The sequence below is a fragment of the Kwoniella botswanensis genome, chromosome 1 (assembly GCF_036426115.1).
Source record: "Kwoniella botswanensis chromosome 1, complete sequence".
Lineage (NCBI taxonomy): Eukaryota > Fungi > Basidiomycota > Tremellomycetes > Tremellales > Cryptococcaceae > Kwoniella > Kwoniella botswanensis.
Window position 1 is genome coordinate 6042523 of NC_088599.1, and position 26465 is coordinate 6068987.

Here is a 26465-nt window from a genome sequence, read left to right on the forward strand (position 1 = left end):
CGCACAGAAGCATCTCTCATAGACATACATCCCTTTGAACTATTCATATAGATCTACCATACTACCCTTTCACTATACTGGGTGGGTATACCTGATCGACGCCACGTCACGTCACATCAGATCAGGACTGACAGGATCGTCGCTCGATACGTCATCCATCTATATCAATATACAGGTAGTATTCCTTTTAATCAACTTTGACTCTTCACTCGGCTACGTGTAGCGAACAAGAGACAAAGCAAAAACCTTCTTCCTCTCTTTGCTTTTTTTCCCACGGTCCTATATCGTTTACATCTATACCAAATACCAAGATACACGAATACCTATATATAACTCATTACCGTAATCGAAATACAACACATAACCCATATCATCAACAGCGAGGAGTTCCACAGAGAACGATGCCATATTTACCGCCCAACAGCGACCAGGTCCAGCCTATTGCCATACCCATATCAAAGACACATCAGCTCATCATCGACAATATACCTGAGTCCGATTCGTCAGATCCAAGGACATCGGAAGATATACATACACCTAAACCTGACAATCATCCGGACGCCATTTCCATACCTACCAAGGAATCATCTGTCGAATCGATAACGTCAGGTATAACCTCTACCTCTTTATACTCTAATATACCGACTCCACCTCTGGATCACGAGCAAGATAAATCGGTAGATGCAAATATCAATACCAATTCCCCAGCTGCATCATCAATTGTCAGTTTACCAGAACAGGAACCAGATCAGGGCAATATCAATGTGAAGACGTCAAGGTCGGATAGCAGTCTAAGGAGAAGGCAGAACGACATTAACGAAGTGATGGAAGAAGAAGAAGAGGAAGGGAAGAAAGGAAAAGGAGAAGATGTAGTACAATCTGACACCGATACGAACACAACTACGAACTCAAATACCAATCTAAGTAGTACGGTGGATCGAGAAGAAGAGAGGAACGCATTTGCACTGTATAGGCAAGGGCTGTACGCTTATACGGTGAGTGATACTAGCCTTTCTGATTGACCGGACAGGGTATGACGCGTGATCGGTGAGGATAAGACGTTGCGCTATTGGATTTGCCAAGGTGATATCAGAGAAAGTAGGGGTAGCAAAGTTGTCGATATCAGAAGGTTTACGTCGGACCGGATTCACGAAGTGAAAAAGCTCTTGATGGAGGATAGGCTTGTCTTTGGCTTGGACCTGAAGTTAGCTGAAGAGAAGAGAAAGGAAAGAGCTTTCGATCGACGATGTTGATCATGAGCGATCAGATGTATGATAACTTACAAACTCATGCTGACTCTTGCTTTTCTTTCACCAATAGCACACCCTATGGATCCAAGCGAAACTATCTTCCTCCCGCGCAGAACGCAGACGACAGAGTGTATCCTCTCAGAGTCAATTTGGTAGTAAACAAAGTGGGAGTGAGTGAATACCATGACGCACTTGCAGGGAAAGAGCATAGATGCTGATAAAGAGTGCCTGATAGTGGAAAAGATGGCAGCTAAGAAAGCCCTCGCTAAACGACTCAACGGATAGTTCTATCTTCTGCAACAACGGCTGCTACCAAAAAGAAACCCTGTATCCCCTATTCAGCTTGTATGACACTTTCTCTCTGTTCTTCTATCATGTCGTGAGATCTAGCTCAAAATATATTACCCAATCCATTATCGTCCAAATCAGATCAATACCTCTGTATCGTTACCTCACTACGCGTTTGTGTAAAATACCCATGATAATTTTGGGAAAGTTCTTCTTCTTAATCTGTGTTATCTCTTCTTCCCCTCTTCTTTCTCTTTTCTTTTCTTGTAGATCACTTGATGAGATGAGTAGAAGTAAACCAAGAAGAAACTAGATTAGAAGAAAGGCAAGTGCAAGAAATTGATTGGATCATTCTGTGCGTTACCCCTCATTGAATATAAATCACCTCATGTCATGTATCTATAGTCATCGACCATACGTTAATATTGTACTGACTGTCAAAAGTACTGATCGAATGACTGGGAAATCTCGATGCATGAAGCATTGTCAGGAGTCCTAATGTCCCTCATACCTGGCTGAGCCTATTCCGATTATATATTCCAAACGCTCATCCATACTAATGGCTCCTGCCCAGCCTTCTCTTCCCGCCCCACCCTCCCCATCCTCCATGTTTACTGGATGTCGTAGCACCCGGAGTAGGAACAGACGTTGACGCGCTACTCGCTAGAGGAGCCGGAGTGGTACTGGACCCTGTGGGCGGTACAGCTACTGCCGCTGCCGGTGAGCTTGCGGCAGCACCAACAGCGGAAGAAGAACCAGAACCAGGTACGGGATTATTGCCAGCCGCAGAATTGGCAGATGTAGCTGCGCTGCCACTACCACCACTACTACCTGATTTATTCGGTGCAGTCCCACCGTTCCAAATTGGATTATCTCCTGGTAGTTTCGCTACTGGACCTGTTAGTCCTATCTCCTATACGTTGTGATAGCTACCATCAGCCTACAATGCACAATATACCGTAGCATTGTGATGTTACCGATTAGACCAGTAAGTGGTAACTCGAATGGACTAACCTCATTGACGACCACGCTGGGATCATCAGGCTGACAAGGCCCACCGCCTACACCCGTGAAGTACTGTGCCAGAGGTGGGCATTTGCCCACTTCGAACAGGACCGCACAAGATTCGCCGGCGTTGACTATCTCGGTGAATAGTCCTTCTGGCCAACCCATGGTGAAGTCGCCTTTGAACGAACGACATATCAGATTCATTCTTTCGTATAGATGGGTATGGGCACATCAACTCACCATGGAACCCATAGCCTATATCATCACCTTGGGCCCATACTCTGGCACCAGGCGTGTAATCGTATTTATCCTAGTTTTTTCCCAAAAGGTCGTTTAATCAGTTATTATACAAAGTCAAATTGAGGAATGTAGGTCAGGATACTATTGCTGATGAACTTACATTAAAATGATATTCAAAGAATACTGAGTTCGACAACGACAAAAAGACAATTAGTAAAGATGCTGGATGGTAGTATGGTACTGTAATACCACTCACAGGTCGGGATCCTATAAGGATGAGTTGAGGGACATGGTCCACCGGCGTCGAATCGACCTGAAGCAGGGTATGAAACGTGCTTGCTACGAGCATAGAGAAATACACAGTAAATGGTCAATTACAGCTAATTTAATATGTGATCTGACCTTCATATGATATGGTTTCCGAATTATATGTTAGGTAAAACGCAGACTTACCTTCCTTCCAACCACGGATTCTGACCATCCCTATTAGCATTCAGCCATCAGTACTCATACTGATCATCCTTTAATACGTATGTTATATGAGACAGTACGGTTTATCATATGCTTTTGACGAGACTTACCAACAATTAGGAAACGTTACTTGTGCTCTCAAATCATCGGGGCAACTCCTTTCGGGAAAAGCTACGAATTTACAGACAGAGACATGAGCAGTGTCCGATGTGATGCTACGTGCTACGACGATACTCACCATTCATAGGTGTGTCATCTGTACCCAGACAGACATATTCCACTGCTTCCTGAGCTGGATCATTTGCATCAAAGGTATTTCGGAATGGGTTACCGGCTAGCATTTTCATTCCTTTTGGGAATTCGTACATCTGTTCGGTAGGACCGGAGCTGTGTAACATCCAGATCAGAGGTAATATCGAAATCAGAATCAGCTTATTTGGGGTTTCAAAAAGGTAGAAGACAACTTTGATCTCTACTTACCGTCTTATCTACAGTTGATACACATGTTATTAGCAAAACATTGATAGCAATCAACGATACATGACTCACAAAGTAGTATCTGAAGACATCACACAACACGTCGCCGTCAGCCGTACATCTTATCTAGAAAGATGCTGTGTAAGTCAACTCACGTGTTAACCCTATTCATCTTGACCAGCTCTAATTGCCCCTCTCCTAATTTCCTATACAATTGAGGAACCCAATAGTTACTCTTATCGACATTAACGTTCGCAGAAGTACATTTACCACAGACAGAATTTTGATATTCGTAAGAAGATTTGAAAGATGATGAACCGACTATTGAGTGAACTACGATATCCCCCATGATATCAGCTTACATTGTGCTCAGATACAGTAGAGATATACTCGCCATGCTCTGAGATCCCACCAGGGGATATGATAGGATCACGACGCGAGGTGACTACCGCATTACCATGTTGGACGACGAAGAATCTTGCCTCATAAAACCTCGTTAGCACAGTATGGTGCCGATAAGATTTGAGATGAGGTATGACTTACGGGTCAGCTGCTACCGTAGATAAGAGGGAAAGTAAGCCTGACAAGGATGTAAGGGTAAGCAGTGACATTGTGAAGGAGCGTGAGATGTGTTAGCCAAGGTATGATAGTAGCTGAGGAGTAACGTCCCGGAATTTCAGGATGGTGCTCGGTCAATGGGTGGGTTAGTGAGTTGACGACTCAGTCGTTAGTGTTTGGAATGCACATGAGGTAATTTCAGCTCTCCTCCACACCAGCACATTAACATCTGTTTGTTCCGTCTACCTCATCAAGATACAGACAGATAATATGGATGAGCCATACAAAGGAACTGACAGCCCTTTTCATAAACAATTAGTAAACTGAAATTGGATGTCAGATCATTCATTATCGAACAAGATAGGAGGGGTGGGAGCCGACTCAAAGGACGTGAGTTCTATTATGGTTAGTACAGTGTTTGTAGTCTTCTCTCGCCCCATCTTACGCAGAGTATGGGGAAGACATAAAGGATGTACAGTTCTTTCCGTTTGATAGATGATTTCACACTTCGCTGTGTGGTCGTGAAGGTTAAGGAACATCACAGATTAAGCATATTTCAATCTACAGGTGATCAAGCGGGCGTTTTAACCGGAAAGCTTTCTTCGGACGCTTTTCAACAAGTCAGCAGCACAGACAGGGCGCAATTCCCGCTTATCGAGGTGAGAGATGGTATGTGCGGGTTGTGTATCTTTTGTCGACCACCTTTCTGTTCACAACACTTGTACACGACCTGATTGTGAGGTGACGTTGGTCGATCACATTCACCAAAAGTACACATACATGCAGTACACTGCACTGCACCACACTATCTTATCTGAAGGTACAATCCAGTTGACAAACCATACACAAAGATGTGATTGTGCCGAATCGCAATTCCCAAAGGGTCACGGTGGTAGTGAAGGCCCAGCTCCGCTTTACCCTTTTACCCTTTTCATTTGACGATCGGTGCGCACGCCAGTGCAAGGTATCGTCAAAGATACCGAAATGCAGGAACTGGACTGTAGATCCGAAACATCTAGCTTGGGGTTGGGATGAGGACCAAGATTTTTATCAGTGCGGATTGCGGGTGGGGCAATTGAGCTCTTTCTTGCGGTTCACAAGGCAGAAGTGACTTTATAATGATGAGGTATTGAAGGCTTCTCTCCAACATATTCACCTCTATCGGTATGAGCTCAATAATCAGGGCCTTTGTACAACGTATAACGATGTCTACCAAACTCGATAGTATTAGACCGACTGACATCGGATCTGAAGAGTAAGTATTCAATCCTCTGACACGAGGTCGACAATTGACCGTTGGGCTCGATGTATGATAGTAATATGAAAGAACATGATGGGAGGCTATATAATGGTGTACAAGGTAAGTATTGTAACTCTTCACTTTCTTTCCATTTTCTACCTGACTGGCCGGATTATTACTGATCCGTTATTGAGACAATCAGACGATTATGCCTTACCTGCCGATCAAGAGGAGATCCGGAGACTGAATTCCCAACACAAGGCTTTGACTATGGTAAGCACAAGTACCGACCAGCACCATGATTTACTGATAGTAGGGAATTAGTTATTCAATGGTTTGATCCCAAAGAGTATTCAAACATCTTTACTCGCCCAATCGTCCCCGAGAATACTGGATGTTGGTTGCGGAACTGGAATTTGGAGTATCCAAATAGGCGAGGTGATCACTCAGGCTAGTGTCACTGGGGTGAGCAAAACCTTTCCCTCCAGTTTAGCAGAGGCTGTAGCAGTGATGTTCTAGGGCTGACCTGGCAACGTGCTTCAGGTTGACCTCGTATCTATCCACCCACCCGATTATCCCTCTAATATCAATTTCGAGAAATTAGATATCCTCCAAGAGTTTCCAGATGAATGGGAGGGATCGTTCGATCTCGTCCATGCTAGGTACCTGATAGCTGGTGTAAGTATTGGTCTTCCTCATCCTAAACTGTCCTACAATTGTGGGCTCGAAACGAAGGCCGATGATTGTTCTGACTGCTTGCAACGGTAGATCCGCGATTTCTCACTACTCCTCTCAAGGCTCACCAAGCTTCTCAAGCCTAACGGTCACCTGGTTGTTGTTGAACCCCAAGCTCGATTTAGGACAGTTGATAATGACATCAAAGAAGTCTGCCCGATGACTTCTAGAATCAGTACGGTAGTATGCGAGTAAGTTGCCCACTTAATTCAAAATATATCAATCGTATACCATACGATATGATCGGTCTGGTCTGTTCTGTCTGTTCTGACGTCGTGACCAATTGGTATTGGCTAAAGCGCAATGCTCAAACTCGGAATTGATCCTGTCCCGGGGAAGGAAGTATCCACTTATCTCCAGCAGAACCTCAACCTGGAATACGACGAGGTGGAAACGCAAACTTTGGATATGCCCTTATCCCCCTGGTCATATGGTCAGTCTTACTCACGTCTCTTTATTCTCTTTGATACTGTATCACCTTACGGATATTGGGCAAGGCTGATTTACTGAGTAATTGTTGATTCTCAGATCCAAGACTTCATCAAATTGGTCAAGCTCACTTACCCAACTCGCTCTCCCTCCCTGGCGCTTTCCGAAGATTGACCGTAGGATCAGGAATGACCACTGAACAGGAGTACGATGAGTTGACAAAAGGTTGTCAAGAGGAGATGATCAAGGCGGAAGGAAAATTGGTTTTACCTGTTTGGTTGATCTGGGCTAAGAAGAAGTAAATTTGGAAAAGTACTGCACTTGCAGGCGCTGTATCTCTGGTAGATACTGGCTACTTGAGTATGTTTGTGTCTTCGTTGCATGTTGGATTGCATTATATTTGTTGAGGATCAATTGTATGATAAGAGATTGGCAATTGTATGATAAGAGATTGGAATGTACGTCGTGTTAAAAAGACATACGTACATCGAACTTAGATCGTCTGAGACATGCCTGAGGTATACCCGTCTCATCTCACCGTTGGAAGTGAAGGACAAAAGACAAATTCGTCATCATCACACACATACAGATGTGCATGTACATGTAGAGTACGACCACCTCGATGTTTCAAACACGACGGATGATGCTTATGACTATCATGGTCCTGAGTATATGCCTACAGTGTTCCGACTTATATACGTCTGGTCCTCGAAGCTAGATATCGATATCTTAAGGTAACGCTGGTCCACTGGTCGATAAAACACTATGTCTAAGGAGTGAGTTGATGAATTTCTGGTTCATGTCGTTGACTACCATGAGTAGAAACGAAACAGCTATCAGAGCAGGAGGGTATGGTAAGAAAAGGCGGTATAACACTACTCAAGGTGAATCATCGTCTACCTACTTTCCAGCACTATTGGAAGTATGTACTACTGTAAAGTGACTGATCGCTAAGCGATATTCATCTCGGGTAGAACACTATGTCCTTCCTGTAGATCAACAGGAGATCAACAGGCTCAACACACAGCACCGAGCTGTGACATCAGTAAGTATGGTATGGTCTTCTTCTTTTTCACTCATGATGATGGGTTCATCAGATATTTGAGGGGTTGTTACCTCATGCTATCCGATCCATCTACAAAGCCGATCAAGGAAAGGGCAAGAGAGTGCTGGATGTAGGATGCGGGACGGGTCAATGGTTGATTGATCTTGTGGCGGAATATCCAGACGTGGAAGAGGTGATCGGTGTGAGTCAACAAGGCATACTGTAGAACACATCTCAAGATTCAGGTGAATACGTGATAAAACCTGAGCCGAAGAGTATTGATCAGATCGATATCACCCTAATGCACCCCCCGAGCTACCATAATAAGATCCAGTTCATAACTCACAATGTTCTTGAACCTTTCCCCAAGGAGTGGATTGAACGATTCGACCTCGTTCATCTTAGATTCCTTATAACTGGGGTGAGTTCAGCCCTGTAGACACAGTACAAGAAAGAAAGAGAGGTGCAGGGGGTTAGACTGATATGAGACCCTTATGGGTTGATAGATCAAAGATTTTCCATTGCTGCTCGAGAGACTATCTGCATTGTTGAAACCTGGCGGACACCTCGTCGTTGTCGAACCAGAAACCAAGTGTCGATCAATGACTGGAAGAGGGTTGAAAGAGGTAGCACCTGCTATGGCGAGTTTCGGAGAACTATCCTACAAGTGAGTTTCTCTTATTGATACGATAACTGTACTTCAATTGTCCTGAGCAATCGTTCATGTTAGAGCAATGCAAAGATTCGGTATTGAAGTTGACGCTACCCAGAACATCCCAAGGTATTTTGAGAACTGTGGAAACTTCGAAGATATTCGAAAGGAGTTGAGGGAAATTCCGATGAGTGATTGGTCAGATGGTTAGTTCGGGGTCCATGTCCGAGACGACCTACTTATCTTCCACGGACATGGCGCTGATTACTGTAAAATCAGATCCGAAATTGAAGGAGATTGGATTCATTCAAATGTCCAACTCTTTAGCATTACCTGATACCATCAAGAGATTGATCATTTCATCAGGACTGATTGATGAGACCGGCTTCGAAATTGCCAAAAAAGAATTTCAGGACGAAGTGAGGAATGGGAAGGGTAAGGCGGTTTTGCCGATTTGGTCGATATGGGCTAGGAAAAAGTGAACGAGCGAGAAAGACCTTTTCTCTTCTTTCAGAATTCACCCCACCCCATGTGTACCGTGAAACATCATGCGGTATAAAGTAATGCCAAACGACCGAGAAGATTGATGATCATATGAAAACGAGATTGAAGGAAGATGCATCCCACACTATACATATCACCTTCTATCTCTATCCCTCTTCCTATCTCTATCTCTATCTCTATCCCTTTGTCTATCCCGATCCTTATGACCATGACCATGTTTATGACTGCGCTTCTCATCTTTATCCCACCCATTCCTATCCTTCCCTCTATCTCTCTCCTTGTCTTTATGCTTGGCAGGAGCGAACGTTATTTCCCTTCTCTGTCCTATCGCCTGACTGGCTTTCACAGCTTCCTGCTTAGCTTTCTGCTGAGACGATAAAGCTTCAGGTCCGTACGTAGGGATTAGACCTTCCAAATTACGGCGAGTAAGCCAGCCGGAAGAAGGGAAGTTGGAGGATCGTTCGCTGATAGAGACAAATTCGACCTGGGCATTGGATCAATACATTGGTTCCGACGCTCGAGGCAGGAAATACAGATGAGGATGTGGTTGATGGATGACATTGCTCACCAGCTTGGAGTAGATGTGCGGATTGGCAAAAGCCGAACTCGACAATAATCTAGTATTTATATGTTCCCCTCTTTCGTATTTCAACTTCAAGAAATGTTCTACTTTTGACTATATCGTCAAGACACGCCTATCAGTCAGCTAAGGTAGAATCGAGACCTTCTTAATATAGCTAGGCTCACTCTCAAAGTCTCGTCTGCCTCCTTTGGGTCTACTTCTGGAGGTATTCCCCAATCGTCCACTCCCTCAATATCATCGGGCGTAGTCACAATCTTGAAAATCTCATCTTCGTTCAGACCCTCGAAGTCCACGCCCCACTTGGAAGATTGCTTGCTTGATGACGCAAGCTGAGACTGAGCGGTATGGGTGAGATTTTCAGGTACTGGTGTTGACGGTTGTTTGCCTTTTGGAGTTGAATTTCCAGAAAGAGAAGTAGTGGATATTCCAGGAGAGGATCTACGGGGTCTTTTAGGTGATCGTGGGGTTAGAACTATACCGGATGGTGGACGCGTTTTAGCCTTGTAAAGGAGGGAGGGTGAAGCTATGTTAGAAATCAGTATACCGCAAGCGATCAAATCAGATAACTGAAGCTGACTTACCTGTCGTAGGTTGATCCCTCAGTCGCTATTTTCATTACATATATACCCAAAGCCAAAGTATAACATTTCATCCATGCCCCCAAGTAGGAGATAGTAAAGAAACAGAAGAGTAGGAAGGGCCAAGTGTGATCAAGTATTCTTGTAGTTTGTAATGGTGATGACTTACGGATGGACCTGGCTGATTCGAAGATTGTTCAGGTTCAGGAGAGGAATCGCCGGAGTAATGAACAAGCCCTGGAAGATGACGGAAAGGATGTGAGCTTCATAATTCGCGGACTTTGCCATGACGATATCCAGCTTACCTTGCATGGTGGCTGCACTTATCGGTTGGGCTCTTCTTAAGTATATCGGAAAGTAAAGAAAGAGAAGCAGAGACAAGAGAAAATAACCACAGTACGGAGCTTGTGTTCGTCGATCCCGTATATAGCTCTTAGCGGAGATGGGATTGAACTCCGTCAGATCTTCAAGTGATGATGTGATAAGTCACCAATCGTTCGTAAATAAAAGAGCATGAAAGATAAAAAGATCGATCTATCTACTCATCTTGCTTTGTCTGCACCCCATACTTCACCAGGCAGACCACCACACACCATGTCCGAAGTCACCTCGATACAACCTATACCCGAACCACCGTCCAAAAGGAAAAACGCCAATGCCATCGAGCTGATCTCGGGTAGTGTAGGAGGAGCTTCTCAGGTGTTATCGGGTCAAGTGAGCTTTTCGATCGACCGCAGGGGACGAATGCTGATGCATTTCATCATATAGCCTTTGGATACTCTGAAGACAGTAAGCTGAGCCCAGCTACAAGGTGATTATACTAACTTATGCATTTCCCCACGCAGAGAGCACAAACAGCACCTAAAGGACAATTCAAAAACACCCTCGATATCTTTACGACGACCGTACGGAATGAAGGCTTCTTGGCTCTTTACAAAGGGATGGTAAGCCACTTTTTGGCATTTGTTTACAATGTAATAGCTCATAATGCAATTCAAACAGCTCTCCCCTCTTCTCGGTGTAGCGGCTGTTAATTCACTCTTGTTCACTGCATACGGCGCATCTCGACGAATCGTCTCTCCATATCCTGATTTGTCGATACCTCAAGTAGCTACTGCTGGTGCTATGGCAGGTGCAGCTAACGCTATATTGGCTTCTCCAGTAAGTGATCATCCTGATGTCATTTTGCCATTTATTTACTGCTGACGAAACGCCCGTACAGGTCGAGATGTTCAAGATTCGTATGCAAGGGCAATACGGTGGTGCGGGAGATAAGAAGTTGAGTGGGGTTGTAGGTGATATGTGGAAGGAGTACGGATTTAGGAATGGTATAATGAGAGGATACTGGGTGAGCTATGCATTCATAAATAGAAAAGGGGCAATTGGCTGAATTGTCATTTCAGATCACCTTCGTTCGAGAGATACCAGCTTATGCAGGATTCTACGCTGGTCAGTCAACACTCCTTGATTCGCCTAACACTCTTTCCAATCATGCAGACTCTCTAAGCTGATTGTTCAACGCTGTATATATATATATATATATATATATACAGGATACGAAACTTCCAAAAGATGGTTTGCAAAGCATTACGCGCCAAACCCCGTACCCATTTGGGCTTTACTTACTTCAGGTGCGATCGGTGGAGTGTCATATTGGATAGCATGTTACCCATTGGATGTGATCAAGTCGAGAGTTCAACTATCGAAGACACCTCCTTTGAAAGGTCATTGGTTATCTGGTGGATATATTGCGCATGAATTCAGGGCTATCCTGCAGGAAGGAGGAGCGTGAGTCAAATCCGACACAAGTATACACATGGATGATTGAGCTTATCATGGAATGCGACTTTACAGTCGAGCATTATTCAGAGGTCTTACTCCATCTCTGCTGAGAGCTGTCCCTGCTGCTGGAGCTACTTTTGCTGCTTACGAAGTTGCCAAAGGTGAGTGCGACTGTCAAAAACGAAACGCGTAGAGCTAATGGGTGTATGATTGCAGAATACATCATCAACCATAATTTGTTATAATCGCTGGGTATAACTTGCATTACACCGATAGACAACATGCATGTATTACGGATAGATCTCTCTACTGACAACTAATAACTAACATCGATTCGAATTTTTGATAACTCCTTTTGACCCATTACAGTGATTTCCTTGCTCCTTCTCCTTGTCTTTGCCATCTACTACTGTGTACTGTATACTATCATTACTTCAACTAATTTCTCGCCTCTAACACCGCCGTAGATACGCCTTCAATCTTCTTCTCATCAACATCTTCTACCACTCCCGATCCATATACAGGACCAAGTTCAGGCGTTGAATCCCCTCGGCCAATGACAGGTGGCATTTCCCCCTTTTCCCTCCATTCGCTACCTGCTACGTAAAGTTCGACTTCCTCCTCAGTCCATTCCCTGAACTTGGTCCCTTTGTTGATCTTGTAGTTGGGTTGTGGGAATATAGTTGCCAATAGATAATAGGTCAATCCGGCCGCACATCCCGTAGTGATGAATGCGAAGTAGAATGAACGGATCACTCCGGTCGAAAAGCCTTTGACACCCATGTTATTGAGGACTGCGAATCATCCATGGTAAACATTTAGCTTTTATTCTTGCGACTTGTGGAAAAAGGGAATAAATGCTTACATCCAGCGAAGTTGACGCCTGCTCCGACAACGTAAGCCACGAATGCTCTCCAATTACAACCGTAAGTGTACCCTTCACGTAGAGTCAGCATGATCTGCTCGAGTGATCCGAGTAAGTGTTAGCTGCACTCACAGTATGGTCCTTCTTTGTTAGCAGTGTATAACCATGCTAAGTCTAATCTACCTTTTGATAAGATGTAGTAATCGACCAGAAGGACACCAATGATGCTGAACAGGAAGATTTGATATGAGGAAATGAACGAAATGCTACGATAACACCCCAACGCAAAATCAAATCAGTCTACAGTTCATGGGTCTATATCTGTGTCGGAATCCCGCCGTTCAGCGTGGAACAGGAGAATCCGTTGACTCACAAGATACTAGCTGAACCAAGGAGGTACCAAGGATTTATGACGATAGTCACGATCATACAAATTGCGAAAGCCCTCTTCATAGAGATATATCGAGGTAACAAAGATGAAATGTCGTTCCCTGCCGGCAAGACATTTTCGAATACGCAAGAGAACAATGCAGAGTAGATGAATCCGAATGAAATGAAAGCTGCTCCGCATCGTACCGTAGGGGTATAGTTTTCGGTGAGGATTCGATCGAGGTAAGTTAAGGGGTTCCTACAAGGTACAATAATACAAAGACAGTCAGTGTCAGTGGTCTGTTCGTTGAATGTGAGGGAAGGGGAAATGGAAGAGCGGACGTACCAGATCAAGGTGCCGTATGCTTTCTCCGAGGAAGCAGCGACTATCATACCGACCAATGTGGTGATGAACTAAGACAAAGTATTGTGGGCGATCAGCTCCGACTTCCTATCATTATACGGTATGAAACGTGTTCACTTACATTTGACATTGGGAAACCAAATATCTGTCCAATGACAGGATCTATCATCATTTCCAGCTATCAGCGACGAAATCCAGTACTGCACATTTCATGATTTGACCGACTTCCAACTCACCTTTCCTATGAGTCGCATTTCTCTGCCAATCACTAGCATTACTAGCGAAAGTACTGCACCCAGCTGCACTCAAAAGTGTGAATCTAACGATCAACCAAGCTCTTTCCGATCCGTGCACTTTCGATCCTTGTGTTAACGTATCCCCCACTCCTCCGGACGTCTTTAAGGCCAGGGCAAGCATACCTATACAACTCAATACGTAGGCGACTAATTTGATGTGAATGAGGATCTTCCATTTGGGAACCGAAAGGAATAGGGCGGTACAGGTGAAGAACCAAAATAAGAAGAATCCGATCATCTGAGCTGAATCTAATGCGCTATTACTAGGCATGTGATTAGGCAATTTGGCGATGGAGGGAAAGATTGTGTGGAGGAAGATGTAGATACATTGACCGCCTGTCACGGTGTTGACCCCGTTCCATACGCACGCTGATAGGGCACGATTGAAGACTGGCCAGAGGGATCCGTAGATCCCGAATGACGATCGACAGTAGACTGGGAAACCGATCTGAAATGGGGTCGGATAAGTAAGCATATAGTTCATTTCGAGTACAGTGGCTTGATTTGATCGTAGAAAGGATGGAGGATGATCACTTACGTGGTACACTGATCCTGCTCTACCGTTGACTACCATAAACAAAGAGATTAAGAGGTATCCAAAGAAATTACAGAGAATACCATCCCATACTGATATACCGTACTGCAAAATCAATCGATAAGCGCACGAATATATGGTATAGTGTAAGAAGTGCTACGTACGGTTAAGAAAGTTCCTCCTCCTAACCAATTCGCAACCGTTCCAACTGCAGAGAACCAAAATATATTGAATGTCCAGAAGGTCCATGTCCTTTTATCGTGCTCAACATCAATATTGTACTGTACGGTACTGATTGAACCATGATGGACTTACCGTCTTTCCAAAGGGATAGGTAACAAATCATCATTCTCTAACGATTTCTCACGTCCCTCCGAACCGGGAACTTCTAATTGGAATTTTGGAATTTTAAACTGAAAGCCCATTTTGCAAAGCTTTTCCTTGTATTTTGAAAGTTTTGAAAAGTGGGGCACACATCTTTGTCTGTTTGATTACCGATATTATATACTTTTCACATCTTAATATGAAATGGATGATTCAGGTCTTTTGAGATGGTACTGACATGAAGGTTAATCGACCTTATCTTCTTTGCTCTTAGTCCGGAAAAATTGGAAAAGCCAAAAATCAGAAAGAAAATCCTTATCTGCCTCTGGTGACAGGCTGCCACTTAATAAGAGTCGGTTTACTTTCGACTTAGGTGGGCCGAAGGTACTTTGCCCTGTGAGGGTCGGAATGTTAATTCCGGAAATACTGGAGTATATAGCAAATGCCAAGAAGGTCGAACCACATGCTACGAGTACCGTCTATACATAGAGATAAGCTACAAAATAAATGTACGCAGAGTTTGCGCTGATGTAAGTTAGATAGATAAGAGAGTCTTCATAAGGTACAGGGAGGCGCCTCGGATATGACCGATTTAGTGGGCTTCGAGTGAACTTTATTTGTTGTCTACATGTCGCCTTCACCTCATACCTTGAGAGTCTTCTTTTCTTCAGTGCTTTGAACCTAGGTAAGCAGCAGGTTCTGGTTGGTTGAGGTCACTGCGCCCGTGTGACTCGCCCTAGCTGTCCCATAAAAGCCGAACTTAATAGGCGAGAACATTGGCGGAAGTAATATGGCACGCCAGTCATTCGTAACCGCATATCTCTGACTCTACCTTCGGCGCCGACACGCACATATGGGATTCGGCTTTTGGGAAAGCTTATCTCTATATTTACTTGTAGATACGATCAAAGCGGAGGGATATCAAAAAAGATAGATAGACGTTGACTGTGCTGCACTCGTAGCCGTATCAGCTTAGCCGGATTAATCAAATATTTCGTTATCAAATTCCCTTCATACTGAATCCATGAAATAGACAAACTATTGAATTGATCTGAAGACATTTATCAGTATCAATAACAAAAGTTCAAACAAAAGAACTCACCACACCTTCAAAAGCACAATCTCTCTGTTTTCTCAGAATTCAGAATCTCTCGCCCAACGAAAAGAAACGAAACCCGTCATTATGCCAGCGCCCAACACGACCTACCAGCTTACAGCCGTGATAGGATTCACCCTTCCCCCAAATCGAATGGACCATGACCCCTCGATTTACATGACATGGCAGCCTGGACGATCCAAGCCCCTAGAGAAAATCAGAGTTCCCGTGACGGATCTTCGTCCAGAACTCGAAGGGACCCCGGTAGAGCCATTGGAGCAGTTGAAGACTAGGGGATTTGGGATTATGAAGCATGAGAGCAAGTGGTTGAGTGAGATTCCTAGTGAGAAGGGTACGGAAGCGTATTTGAAGGAATGTGAAGGGTGAGTGCAGTGCTGTACTATCTGATCAGATCATCATGTCAGCGTTTATGTGGCCCATTCTTGTATAAAGCGAATTTAGATAGGTGGAAGTTCGAACAGGAGATGAGCTAATTTATTCGATGATGAAACAGAATACTGCAAAATATTCTAGGATGCGATAAAGTGATAGCTTGGAATTCAGTTTGTCGAAAGAACGACCCCAATGAAAAAGAGAAAAAAGTCGAAAAGCAAAAAGAACCTGAAAAAGGTTTTATTCCGACAGAAAGGGTTCAACCGATAGCTGGTGTAGCTCATGTCGACCAGAATGCTGTGAGTGATCTCTACTGCATTTCAGGAGTCTGCACTGGCACACATACAATCATCCATGTTTATTGCTTGAGCTGATAAATCGAGGTCATTTTATATTCATAGGAATGGGGATATGAGTTATGTGGTAAAGCTGCTGGGAAAAGTATGTCAGAATACAAGAGATGTCAGATTATCAATATATGGAGACCTTTACATGGTACGTCAATGCTTATCTTGGTGCGAATGAAGACTAATCATACGATTGGTTTACTATGTGAATACAGGACCAGTCACCAACGCCCCTCTAGCGATGCTCGACCCTAAAACCCTCCTTCCAGAGGACATAGGCACCCACGCCTCTCAGTATGGCTTCGGACATGATCTCCATCATTCCCCAGGTCAGGAGTGGGCTTACATCCGACATCAGATGCCTGACGAGATCATCCTTCTGAAATGCTACGATTCAGATCAAGGGAAGAACGGAGAGGTACTTTGGTGTGGTCACGTCGCGGTACAAGTGGATAACGATACTGAGGGAATACCAGAGGAACTGATTAGGGAGAGGGAAAGCATCGAAGTCAGGTTGGTAGCTTTGTGGGAATAGCGGGGGTCTATGGTCTATCGATCTCGTTCGGGATATCTGGGTTATATGGATGTTTGTTACTATAGCACTGTATGGGATGCTCATGCTATGTTTGGAACGAACTCAACATGAGACGTGTGCATTGTACGAGTTAACCACGTATCCGGTAAATGCCACGTGCGGTCCGTGCCGAGAGCGGGGAGAGTAGGTCCGAGCGTGTTTCTGAAAATGTAAACACAGCCACGACACAACACAAAACAACCAACCGATCGAATCAAGCCTTGGCCTCGTTGACAACATAGCGCTGCATACCTACTACATTCCTTGGCTTTGCATTTCATCATAGACATCTCTGCATCTCATCATAAACATCGATCATCAACATACATAGTACAGAGACCAACAGGAGCATCAAGAAAGAATGAAACTCTCATCCTTGGCCTTACTGGGCTTACCATTCCTATACCTCACATCGGCTTTACCAAAAATCACCAGGACAGGTAAATACTTGTACGATGAGAGTGGATCGAGGTTTTATATCAAGGTGAATACTTATACTTGTATAAGTATATTATGCATGTCTAGTTGATGGAACAGGAAAGAGCAAGCTGATAGAGGAATGGTCAAATAGGGAGTAGCGTATCAACCTCAGGGTGAAGCTGCTGCTGAGTCGGAAGCGAATGCTGCGAAGTGAGTCATATCTACTGTGCAATCACAAGACGTATGGATAATAAGGCTGATGTCTTATTGGGTAATGTAGTGGTGGATTTCCTGAACCGTGAGTATATACATGGTATATTGTTTCCCACCTCGCTGATGTATGCTCGTTCTGTGTAGATCATCATTCCACGATCCTTTATCTTCCCCTCAGAATTGTACTCGAGATTTACCGTACCTCAAACGATTGGGTGTGAATTCCGTTAGAGTGTATTCGGTGAACAGTAGTCTGAATCATGACGAGTGTATGAAGACGTTTAGTGATAATGGGATTTACGTTTTGTGAGTGCGACATGCCGAAATTATTGGTCACAAATCCTTCTCTCTCTCATTCTTCTTGCCCCTCATGCTCTAAAATCTTCTCGTTGTCTTTCTTCTTCCGTCTAAAACCTGTGATATCTTGCAGACTCGACGTATCCCTACCCCTGAACGGATCGATAGACCGATCTTCCCCTTCTTGGTCAACCAATCTCCTCGACGAATACATCTCGACGATCGACGCCTTCAGGAACTACGATAATATATTAGGGTTCAATATTGGTAATGAGGTGATTACCCAGGTTAGCAATACCAATGCTGCTCGTGAGTCTATCTGCTCAATTAAGCCATCGAGTGAGAGGTCAGGGAGGAAAGAATACAACGGATTGGTGCTCAAGTTGGGGTCACATTCAAGAAAGAATACAACGTAGTGACCTACTTTGATGGCTAATATACTATATCCGTCATCCAGCCTACGTCAAAGCCGCCGCAAGAGACATCAAGGCGTATCTCAAGTCTGTCAGCTCTTCAGCTCTCGTGGGATACTCTGCAACGGATGGAGACGCCGATTTCAGAAATTCATTAGCCGAATATTTGACTTGTGGTGGTGACGACATTGCTGTTGATTTGTATGGTGAGTCAGCTGTTCCCTTGGTAACACGTACATTACAGCTGATCAAAGTGCAATAGGTTTGAACAATTACGAATGGTGTGGAGATTCGTCATATAATGCATCCGGATGGAATGCAATCGTCTCTGGAATGCAGGATATCCCCGTTGCTACATACATGTCAGAGTATGGGTGAGTCAATATATTTCCTACATACATTGTTGATAATACAACTCACAATACTTCGCCCGATTTGCACAGGTGTATCTTCTCTCCTCCTCGGTTATGGACCGAAGTTGCCGCTCTGTTCAGCACGCCCGTGTCTGATGTCTTCAGCGGTGGAGTGGCCTTCAGCTATTTCCCTACTTCAGATGGTGAGCTAGACGTCCCACATCGGATGTAGCAACGGACGATAAGCTAACAATTTTGGGTTTAGGCTATGGAATGGTTACTATCTCTTCGGATGGAAATACGTAAGCTGCATTACTCCAGGATTTGCAAGGTAGCTTAATACTGATGAAACGGTATAGTGTCACAACCTCAGATGACTTCAACAGGCTCTCTACACAATACAACGCCACGTCTCCACCCAACTCACCCGCCAAATCTTCCGTCACTGCTGGTCAGACCGACTGTCCATCCGAATCTTCTTCGCTCGTAGCGTCGAACACTCTCCCACCAACTCCCAACGAGCAAGTATGTAATTGTATAAACGAAAATGCTCTGTCATGTTTGGTGAAATCCGGTACCGCGAATTCACCCACGATTGTTGGTGATTTGTTGAAGTGAGTGTTGTATTCATCTGTGTAACGTTCTTCACTTTCACCCCCATTCTCAGTTGTAACTACCAAATGATGTTCGCACTCCTGAGTTCATCTTGTAATGTATTTTATGCTGACTTTGTTACATTATTTTAGCTATGCATGTCAACTCCTCGGATCATCTACCAACGGTACTGCTTCCTGTGATCCTATAGCCGGTAATGGCACCTCAGGTACTTACGGAGAACTATCATACTGTTCTCCAGCTATCAAATTATCCTACGCCATGTCAGCTTACTACGAATACAACCCTGTTGATACTTCATGTGATTTCTCTGGCAATGCCACCTTGAGTCCTACTCGTGAGTATATGGTATCTCCATTGTTAACATTATCTATGGCTCTAAGTCCGTTTGCTTATTAATATCTTACATTGTACAGGACCAAACACAGCCGAGGATGCATCTTCCTCCGCCTCTCAATGTCTCTCTTCCGAACCTTCCGGTGGGGTTTTCACCCCCTCCCCTGTATCAAGTTCCGGAGCGAGTTCGACATCTTCTTCTGCGACTGGGAGTCGGTCAGCTTCGGGTACTGCTCCTGCGGGAAGTAATGGAGGTGGTGCCAGTTCCGGTGCTTCGGTAGCTTCGTCTGGGAGTGTGTTAATGAGTGTTGCAGGAGTGTTGGGTGCGGTAGTAGGTGGTGCTCTCATGGTTTTGTAGACGTACATACAGGATATCAAGGGATGAAGGATCGAGTGGATTGATACGATGGACATTCCTATAATTATATATCACAAGCATTGCATGGGACATTCTAAAAATCTAGGTTTGGACATGGGCTCGAATACCAGGAATTTGTGAGCAAGTTTGTCCCCCTGAGATTGATCCTGATTCCAGTGAACTTGATTACCGCTGTTTATGGGTATGGGATTCATTTGACGTCACAACCTCCACCAGATGAGTTCATCGTTCAGACTACAATTCTCGTTGTATGATTTAAAAATACATAAGGCCCCATATACGTCTGTAAGGGGTACATGATACTCACAGCCCAGTACACTCCACTCTGTCTGTCTGTCATAAGTAAAGAACAGTGTACACCTCCCGGAAACTTCACAAAGAACGACATTTCATTCGTCTTCCCGTACGACCATGCCTATCACACCTCAAGAGCTCGATGCTATCCCTATAGGTTATGCTACGCCGAGTTTGGGCTTGAACCCTGCCCATAGCCTCGAGATGAAATTCCAAGCCATGGCTCAAAACGGTTGGAAGAATGTAGAATTGGGTTTTGGGAATTATGTAGCATGGGTAAGAAGTCAAGTCGATCTGTGAGTGGATTGTGTACCTGTATATCATACTATCTACAGCATACGATCTTTTAGATCAAGTTCTATTTCCCAGCAATCAGCTCATCGAAGTATGATATACAACTATGATATGTGTTGTCCTTGTTGATCCGAAGGTTGGAGGTTGGAGGTTGTCGTCATTGCTAATCACCTTTGCATTCCCTGTCGCGGGCTTAGACCCCCCTCGACTTGTCCCGAAGAATGGAAAGTGGACGACGAACCTTCCCCTTCCGACCACGAGATATGGGATGCCCTCTACTCGCATGCACCTAAACTCAAATTTTTGGCAGAAAATCACGGATTGAGATTATTGATGTTACAGCCCTTGAACCAATTTGACGGTTGGCCCGAGGGACATGAGAGGGATGAGTGGGTAAAGCAGAAAGCAAAAAAGTGGATTGAATTATGTAAAAAACTAGGAGTGGAGTATTTACAGGTGAGTGATCCGATAAACATTTCATGGACCGAGGAAAATGATTCAGTCGGAATATCCCCAATGCTTATTGGCTATGGTTTTCTCAGGTCGGAGCGAACGACCAACCCGATGCTTCGGGAGGCGACGACAAAACGGCCCAAGACCTAGCATGGTTAGCGGATATAGCCCTACCTATAAAGGTAGCTTATGAACCTTGGTGTTTCTCACCGAGGTATCCTACCTGGGAGCAGTGTTTGGAAATAGTCAAGAAAGGAGTCAGTATTGATAACTCAATCATACCCACTGGTCCTATTGATTGGTTTTATGATTGCGTTTGTATTTATACTTATTATTACTTATATTTATGTTTTATCCGTATAGGATCGACCAAATCTTGGGATCTGTCTCGACACCGCCCAAATGGCCCTTTCTCCTACATACGGCTACGATCCCCTATCCTCTACTCCTCCTTCCCCATCGAACTTCGAAGAGTTAATCAAAAGGATCAAAGATGTACCTAAAGAATTGATATTCTATTTGGAAATTTCAGATGTTCTCCCTCCAAATCCTGCATTGTTGGATGGAAGTCCATTTGACGAATGGCATAAATCCCAAGCACCCAATAATCCTCCTAGATCCTCTTGGGTACTTTGTGCGAGGGCTTTACCTTATATTGGGAGGAGTGCCGGTAAGGGAGTGCGAGACGATAAGAAGGATTTGGATCTGGGAGTGGCGAGGGTTGGAGAAGTTACGAAAGCTGTTTTCAGTACGGGATTTAGAGGTAAGTGAGATTGATTAATGATATCTACGTCAATCCGTATAGACTCGTATATTTCGTTAGGTTAGATGGAATGCTGACTTATTGCTATTGTATTATCTACCAGGTCCCGTCATTTGGGAACCGTTCGAAGCGCTTGTTATGGAATCTGAAGATAAGGACGTACCAGAATTGTATGCTCATGCTGCGAAAATATCGAAAGAGAAATTGTGGGAAGAAGTCCTGGGCAAGTGAATTGATACTAGACGACTGATCGATTGCCAATAGACTATAATGACGATGTATAGCAACAGTACATGAACACCCAAATGCAATGATTATACTTACAATCAATTTTCATCAGGCGTTTGTATAGTATATTTCAGCAAATATCAGAAACCAAGAATGAAACAAGAAATTCCTTCTGTAAATTCAGCCAAAGATGCACCGATGTATGATTGAGTACTTCTAACATAGTAACAACAATCAATCAGACTTGATCCCCCAAACAGACCACAAATTCCAAACGATCTTGTAATCCAATTCAATCTCCTGTAGAAACCTAATCTTGATTCTATCATATTCGACTGGTGAGATGCCCGCAGCATCAATTATCAGTAATCGAGAGGTATCTGGGAATTGGCGAATATCACGCATCATCACTGATCCGACTGAACGTTGTTTAGGATCTATAAGATATTTCCTCATCAATATGAAGTCCTCGCAGTGTATATATGACACGATTGACTCACCTTGAGACCAAGGTGTAAGAGGCCAATCGAATGCTATGGAATCGACATCATGGAATATACCTGCATTGCGGAAATATTCAGGTAGTTTCGGTGCGAGATGAGGATCAGTACCTCGTGTGAGCATTGCTCTGAAATACCGAGTTTGGATGATGTAGCTGTTAGCAGACTTATCTTTGTTGATGTCTTGTGGGAAGGGTTCTGTTTCGCCTTTCATTAGTACAAAGCAATCATTACTCACTTCTGCAATCCGTGTTCCCAGCCAACCCAGCCTTTCAAACCCGCCGTCGAGCGGCCATCGGGTAGAATTAAGTTGATATCTGGTTCAGTAGCCACATACATCCCGCCAGGCTTTATCACTCTAGCTATATCCCTAAGTAGAGAAGGGTAATCGCGTAGCTGATATGTATCGACATCAGTACGAGTACAGTAGTGGCACACATATGTGAACGTATAGACACTCACGCCCATTACTAACAATCTACCAGTGACCAGATCGAAAGTGCCATCAGGGTATGGTAGACCTTTGGTAATGTCGTCCATTGCGAAAGAACAATTATCGGGTAGGGTATCAGGTTGGATTGGCACTAGGTCGATCTGTGTGGCGAATACCACAAAAAGGGAGATTAGCTAAGTTCTCATCGATTACGGTATGAGCGGATAGGTGACTCACACCGATGAACTCTGCTTCAGGAAACTCCCTTGCCATCTCTAAACACCAAGTACCGGTCCCACATCCTAGATCCAGTACCCTCATATCTTTTCCATGGGGTGAATGGGTACGTAGATGTTGGCCTACGTGGGGGAGGTAATTACCTCCGAGTAGCTTGGGATTTGAGGCAAGATCAGAGTAAGTTTCTTGGTTGATATAGCTAGTACTCACCAATCTTATCGCATGGTGTTGAATATCGAGTCTCTGGCAAGCCCTCACTTCATGTAAACGATGTGAAAACTTCCACTTCAGCCAATCAAGCTCACCTGGATCTCTTTGGTATCTGCGTTGATGTCATCAGCGAGCGTGACCCTAATACAAGTGCTGACGATGACTCACCAGCTGGTAGTGCATAATCATCTGAATGAAACAACCAGTTAGGATCGATAAACCATGTGCAGTTTTTTTGTTTTTGTTTTGGGCAATATGAACAACGAAATTCGCCACTCACCCTGAACAGCATTATATAACCTCCCTTCGTCTTCCCTAAAGCTATCGAAGAAAAGAACGTGGATGCATTAGCCTAGCTGCAAGTCTAGAGAGGTCAGCGGCCAGGCCATGACATACTCACACAGCATGTTGCATACTAGACGTAAAAGTGAAGGCTGATCCCGTTGGGCTGGGTGGACCTGTCGATCCGTTCAAACCACCCATGGCATATTGGGTGTTGGGCGTGAGTGGCGGTAAAGTTGAATTCTCAGTTGAAGGTGTTGGTGATAATGTATGAGTAGGAGCCGTCATCGTGTTTAAAGTTTGCGGCTGTGGCTGAGAATGAGGTTGAGGTAGTGGTGTGGATGGAGGTTGAAGAAAAGGTAAGACGGTTTCTTCTTCTTGTATGGACGTGTGAGGTGGTAAGGTAGGTAACCAACTTGGAAGTGGGGATTTCGTATCGTTGGTATCTGCCAAGACACCAGACACATTCATCAGCTAATTGTTATTCGGTGAATTCTGTCTTTTGCATCTCGTAAAAAAGGAGATCAAAGCTTTGTGTGTTGTGTTAGATTACATGTGACTGAGTAGGGCGACTGACCATCATTTGTCACAGCCGCAGTCGTATCACTCGTACCTCGACCTTGAGAGTCTACGTTACTCGCTTGATCCTCTACATCTTCACCACGTAACAGCAATCCCAGCCCATACGACTTTGCACGAGGTTTTGGTCTCGCTCGTTGGGCATCTTCCGTGAGTGGTGAAGTGGGTCTTTTTGACATTTTTCGAGTGATATCATGATAGGTGAGAATAAGGTTATCAATCAGGGACAAAACGGGAAAAGATACAAGAGGAAGAAAGAGACGGTGATGATGATGGTTCCTTATATATGTTATGTGCAAGTAGAGGTTGTGTGCTGTTTGCACGATGGTAGGTGATTGTGATTGATGGTTGAAAGAAGAATGAGTGGGAAGGGCGTATATCAAAAACGTTAAGCTTATTCCACATACTCATACACAGTAGATCATCACTCAACTCCGATGAGCAATCTCCGAAACGAAGAGCATGTCAAAGGGGGTGTTTCACTTGACATCCACTCGCTTCATGAGTGGGGGAGGTGGGGAGATCTAGGAGGAAATGATTGTCACATGCTACTGTATAGGAAGGTACGTTCAGACAAACAGGTCTTTCCCAAACACATGTAAACACATGTCGGTTCCATCAAATGATGTATGATGTAAGAGCTTGGATCTCTTTTCAAAGATCTGACCATTGATCACGCGATGAGTAAGCAAGGACAAAGCGCAATGAGGCGATGTGATATGATTGGCAACTGACTGTCGAGAGCAGATGACCCACGATGTGACACCTTTGATCATGTACCTATTCAACCTACCCATCTCAGTGTATAGTATCGCTTGACCTTTCCTGTCTCAGTACGGTGCACTGTATCGCATCGCTCTTAGCTTGTCTTCCATTCCTCGTTTTTGATTAGACTACAGTAAGCGAGTATCTCTGCAGGTGACGTGTCAGAGTGAAACATCTCCTTTATAGCTCTAAACCAGTCTAGTCTTCTGAGGGCTATGTACCTATGAGATCGGCTATGAGCCTGATGGAGATCTCATCGAGAGTCATAGTCCGGTGGGTAGGCTGGCATAGTATATAAGGTTCGAGGAGTGGTGTGGCAATTTGTTACAGATTGCGTGCCAGCCTGCCCAAAGGTATCTCATCATAGTATGTTCCATGATCTACGTCGACATATGCCATTTCGTCAAGAAGAAGGATGGCGATATCCAGAAGGGTGGGAAGATTTCTCTTGCCCTGACCCTTCGGAGGATGATCGATCATCTCCTTCTACTTTTACTTTCACGTCGCAAGATGAATCAGACCTATTTGGAGACGATCCTGATCAAAATGAAATACCACCACCGAAATATGATGATATATATCGATCCCAAGACACGTTCTCGCATTCCCCTTTCAAGAGCTTAGCTGAAGAGGAGTTGTCGCAAAGTGCAGATGAAAAGCCGACTCACAATATAGGATTTGATAAGTCAAACCATCCTTCAACAACTAGTACCATACACGCTGAAAGTAAATCGAGCTCAAACTCAAGACCAAGACCAAGGGTAAGACGAAATATATTTGGTGATCTCCCAACATCATTTCCCTCATACCCTTCTTCACCTTATTATCCAGCTTACAATAGATGGTATAACCCTCGTCGTCAAATCAATATCAATCCAGATACTCATCGAGTAAGACCGTACCCCTATCCTGTTCAACTCATCTCTGAGACTTATATTCCAAATAACCCTCATCCCCATTCTAGGAACATACAAATTACCATCCTGGAAGATGACGATGAAAAAGCAAAGCAAAGATCGACAGCCAGATCTACCGAATCGTATCACCCCCCTGCAATCGACCCAGAGGGAATAACAATCGATAATACCGATTACTCCTACCCTCATATAAATCTCAACTTACCTCCTTCTTCGCCTTCTTTGTCGTCGTCGATGCACCTCAGTACTTCTGCTTCATCAGCTGGTTCACCGAAATTTGACTTCTCGCTCAGCTTGTCTATATCTTCTGGGAGTTCTCAGGAGATAGCAGAGGGTCTGGAAAGGGTGTCAGACGGGCTGAAAGGTATCAAAGAGGCTTTGAAAGGTGTAGGTGCGAGGTCAGAAGGTTATCTGACCGTATGAAGGGTTGTGAATAGCTTGAACACATGCCAGATACAGTATTCATACACGAAGGCGCTAA

General features: G+C 44.2%; 13 protein-coding genes across 13 annotated transcripts; 8 read left to right on the forward strand and 5 right to left on the reverse strand.

Moving 5' to 3' along the window:
* Positions 1–401: 401 nt before the first annotated feature.
* L199_002266 (uncharacterized protein) lies at positions 402–1535 on the forward strand (the record flags this gene model as incomplete). The annotated part of the gene is made up of 3 exons (XM_064888012.1): positions 402–995; positions 1321–1420; positions 1486–1535. The coding sequence occupies 3 exons, from the start codon at positions 402–404 to the stop codon at positions 1533–1535; spliced, it is 744 nt and encodes a 247-aa protein (XP_064744084.1).
* Positions 1536–2094: 559 nt separating this feature from the next.
* L199_002267 (uncharacterized protein) lies at positions 2095–4345 on the reverse strand (the record flags this gene model as incomplete). Its single annotated transcript, XM_064888013.1, has 11 exons — positions 2095–2451; positions 2553–2722; positions 2787–2856; positions 2947–2969; positions 3043–3125; positions 3240–3269; positions 3368–3428; positions 3496–3644; positions 3890–4067; positions 4129–4211; positions 4278–4345. 11 exons carry the CDS (start codon positions 4343–4345, stop codon positions 2095–2097), a joined length of 1272 nt encoding a protein of 423 aa, XP_064744085.1.
* Positions 4346–5497: 1152 nt separating this feature from the next.
* Positions 5498–6998, forward strand: L199_002268 (uncharacterized protein; the record flags this gene model as incomplete). The annotated part of the gene is made up of 8 exons (XM_064888014.1): positions 5498–5547; positions 5609–5652; positions 5735–5805; positions 5857–5997; positions 6076–6210; positions 6301–6458; positions 6567–6700; positions 6796–6998. 8 exons carry the CDS (start codon positions 5498–5500, stop codon positions 6996–6998), a joined length of 936 nt encoding a protein of 311 aa, XP_064744086.1.
* A 512-nt stretch (positions 6999–7510) lies between these two features.
* Positions 7511–8875, forward strand: L199_002269 (uncharacterized protein; the record flags this gene model as incomplete). The annotated part of the gene is made up of 7 exons (XM_064888015.1): positions 7511–7580; positions 7671–7741; positions 7794–7943; positions 8028–8162; positions 8248–8408; positions 8472–8599; positions 8673–8875. The coding sequence occupies 7 exons, from the start codon at positions 7511–7513 to the stop codon at positions 8873–8875; spliced, it is 918 nt and encodes a 305-aa protein (XP_064744087.1).
* A 155-nt stretch (positions 8876–9030) lies between these two features.
* On the reverse strand, positions 9031–10370 carry L199_002270 (uncharacterized protein; the record flags this gene model as incomplete). Its single annotated transcript, XM_064888016.1, has 6 exons — positions 9031–9381; positions 9466–9573; positions 9645–10003; positions 10062–10086; positions 10228–10295; positions 10364–10370. The coding sequence occupies 6 exons, from the start codon at positions 10368–10370 to the stop codon at positions 9031–9033; spliced, it is 918 nt and encodes a 305-aa protein (XP_064744088.1).
* A 282-nt stretch (positions 10371–10652) lies between these two features.
* On the forward strand, positions 10653–12085 carry L199_002271 (uncharacterized protein; the record flags this gene model as incomplete). The annotated part of the gene is made up of 9 exons (XM_064888017.1): positions 10653–10772; positions 10827–10847; positions 10904–11002; positions 11061–11219; positions 11281–11406; positions 11462–11507; positions 11612–11846; positions 11913–12001; positions 12057–12085. 9 exons carry the CDS (start codon positions 10653–10655, stop codon positions 12083–12085), a joined length of 924 nt encoding a protein of 307 aa, XP_064744089.1.
* A 193-nt stretch (positions 12086–12278) lies between these two features.
* L199_002272 (uncharacterized protein) lies at positions 12279–14694 on the reverse strand (the record flags this gene model as incomplete). The annotated part of the gene is made up of 10 exons (XM_064888018.1): positions 12279–12634; positions 12706–12777; positions 12838–12971; positions 13079–13333; positions 13421–13488; positions 13560–13600; positions 13675–14182; positions 14273–14374; positions 14434–14521; positions 14585–14694. 10 exons carry the CDS (start codon positions 14692–14694, stop codon positions 12279–12281), a joined length of 1734 nt encoding a protein of 577 aa, XP_064744090.1.
* Positions 14695–15776: 1082 nt separating this feature from the next.
* L199_002273 (uncharacterized protein) lies at positions 15777–16964 on the forward strand (the record flags this gene model as incomplete). Its single annotated transcript, XM_064888019.1, has 4 exons — positions 15777–16072; positions 16204–16381; positions 16484–16577; positions 16645–16964. 4 exons carry the CDS (start codon positions 15777–15779, stop codon positions 16962–16964), a joined length of 888 nt encoding a protein of 295 aa, XP_064744091.1.
* A 400-nt stretch (positions 16965–17364) lies between these two features.
* L199_002274 (uncharacterized protein) lies at positions 17365–20008 on the forward strand (the record flags this gene model as incomplete). Its single annotated transcript, XM_064888020.1, has 12 exons — positions 17365–17487; positions 17575–17633; positions 17704–17721; positions 17781–17942; positions 18067–18242; positions 18391–18552; positions 18609–18720; positions 18790–18902; positions 18965–19001; positions 19059–19313; positions 19446–19651; positions 19731–20008. The coding sequence occupies 12 exons, from the start codon at positions 17365–17367 to the stop codon at positions 20006–20008; spliced, it is 1701 nt and encodes a 566-aa protein (XP_064744092.1).
* Positions 20009–20440: 432 nt separating this feature from the next.
* On the forward strand, positions 20441–22064 carry L199_002275 (uncharacterized protein; the record flags this gene model as incomplete). Its single annotated transcript, XM_064888021.1, has 5 exons — positions 20441–20619; positions 20815–21073; positions 21160–21327; positions 21434–21833; positions 21937–22064. 5 exons carry the CDS (start codon positions 20441–20443, stop codon positions 22062–22064), a joined length of 1134 nt encoding a protein of 377 aa, XP_064744093.1.
* A 231-nt stretch (positions 22065–22295) lies between these two features.
* Positions 22296–22685, reverse strand: L199_002276 (uncharacterized protein; the record flags this gene model as incomplete). The annotated part of the gene is made up of 2 exons (XM_064888022.1): positions 22296–22498; positions 22562–22685. The coding sequence occupies 2 exons, from the start codon at positions 22683–22685 to the stop codon at positions 22296–22298; spliced, it is 327 nt and encodes a 108-aa protein (XP_064744094.1).
* A 110-nt stretch (positions 22686–22795) lies between these two features.
* On the reverse strand, positions 22796–24481 carry L199_002277 (uncharacterized protein; the record flags this gene model as incomplete). The annotated part of the gene is made up of 9 exons (XM_064888023.1): positions 22796–22957; positions 23024–23155; positions 23232–23384; positions 23442–23474; positions 23537–23553; positions 23610–23630; positions 23722–23762; positions 23842–24169; positions 24301–24481. 9 exons carry the CDS (start codon positions 24479–24481, stop codon positions 22796–22798), a joined length of 1068 nt encoding a protein of 355 aa, XP_064744095.1.
* A 954-nt stretch (positions 24482–25435) lies between these two features.
* Positions 25436–26407, forward strand: L199_002278 (uncharacterized protein; the record flags this gene model as incomplete). Its single annotated transcript, XM_064888024.1, has 1 exon — positions 25436–26407. The coding sequence occupies one exon, from the start codon at positions 25436–25438 to the stop codon at positions 26405–26407; it is 972 nt and encodes a 323-aa protein (XP_064744096.1).
* Positions 26408–26465: the final 58 nt, after the last annotated feature.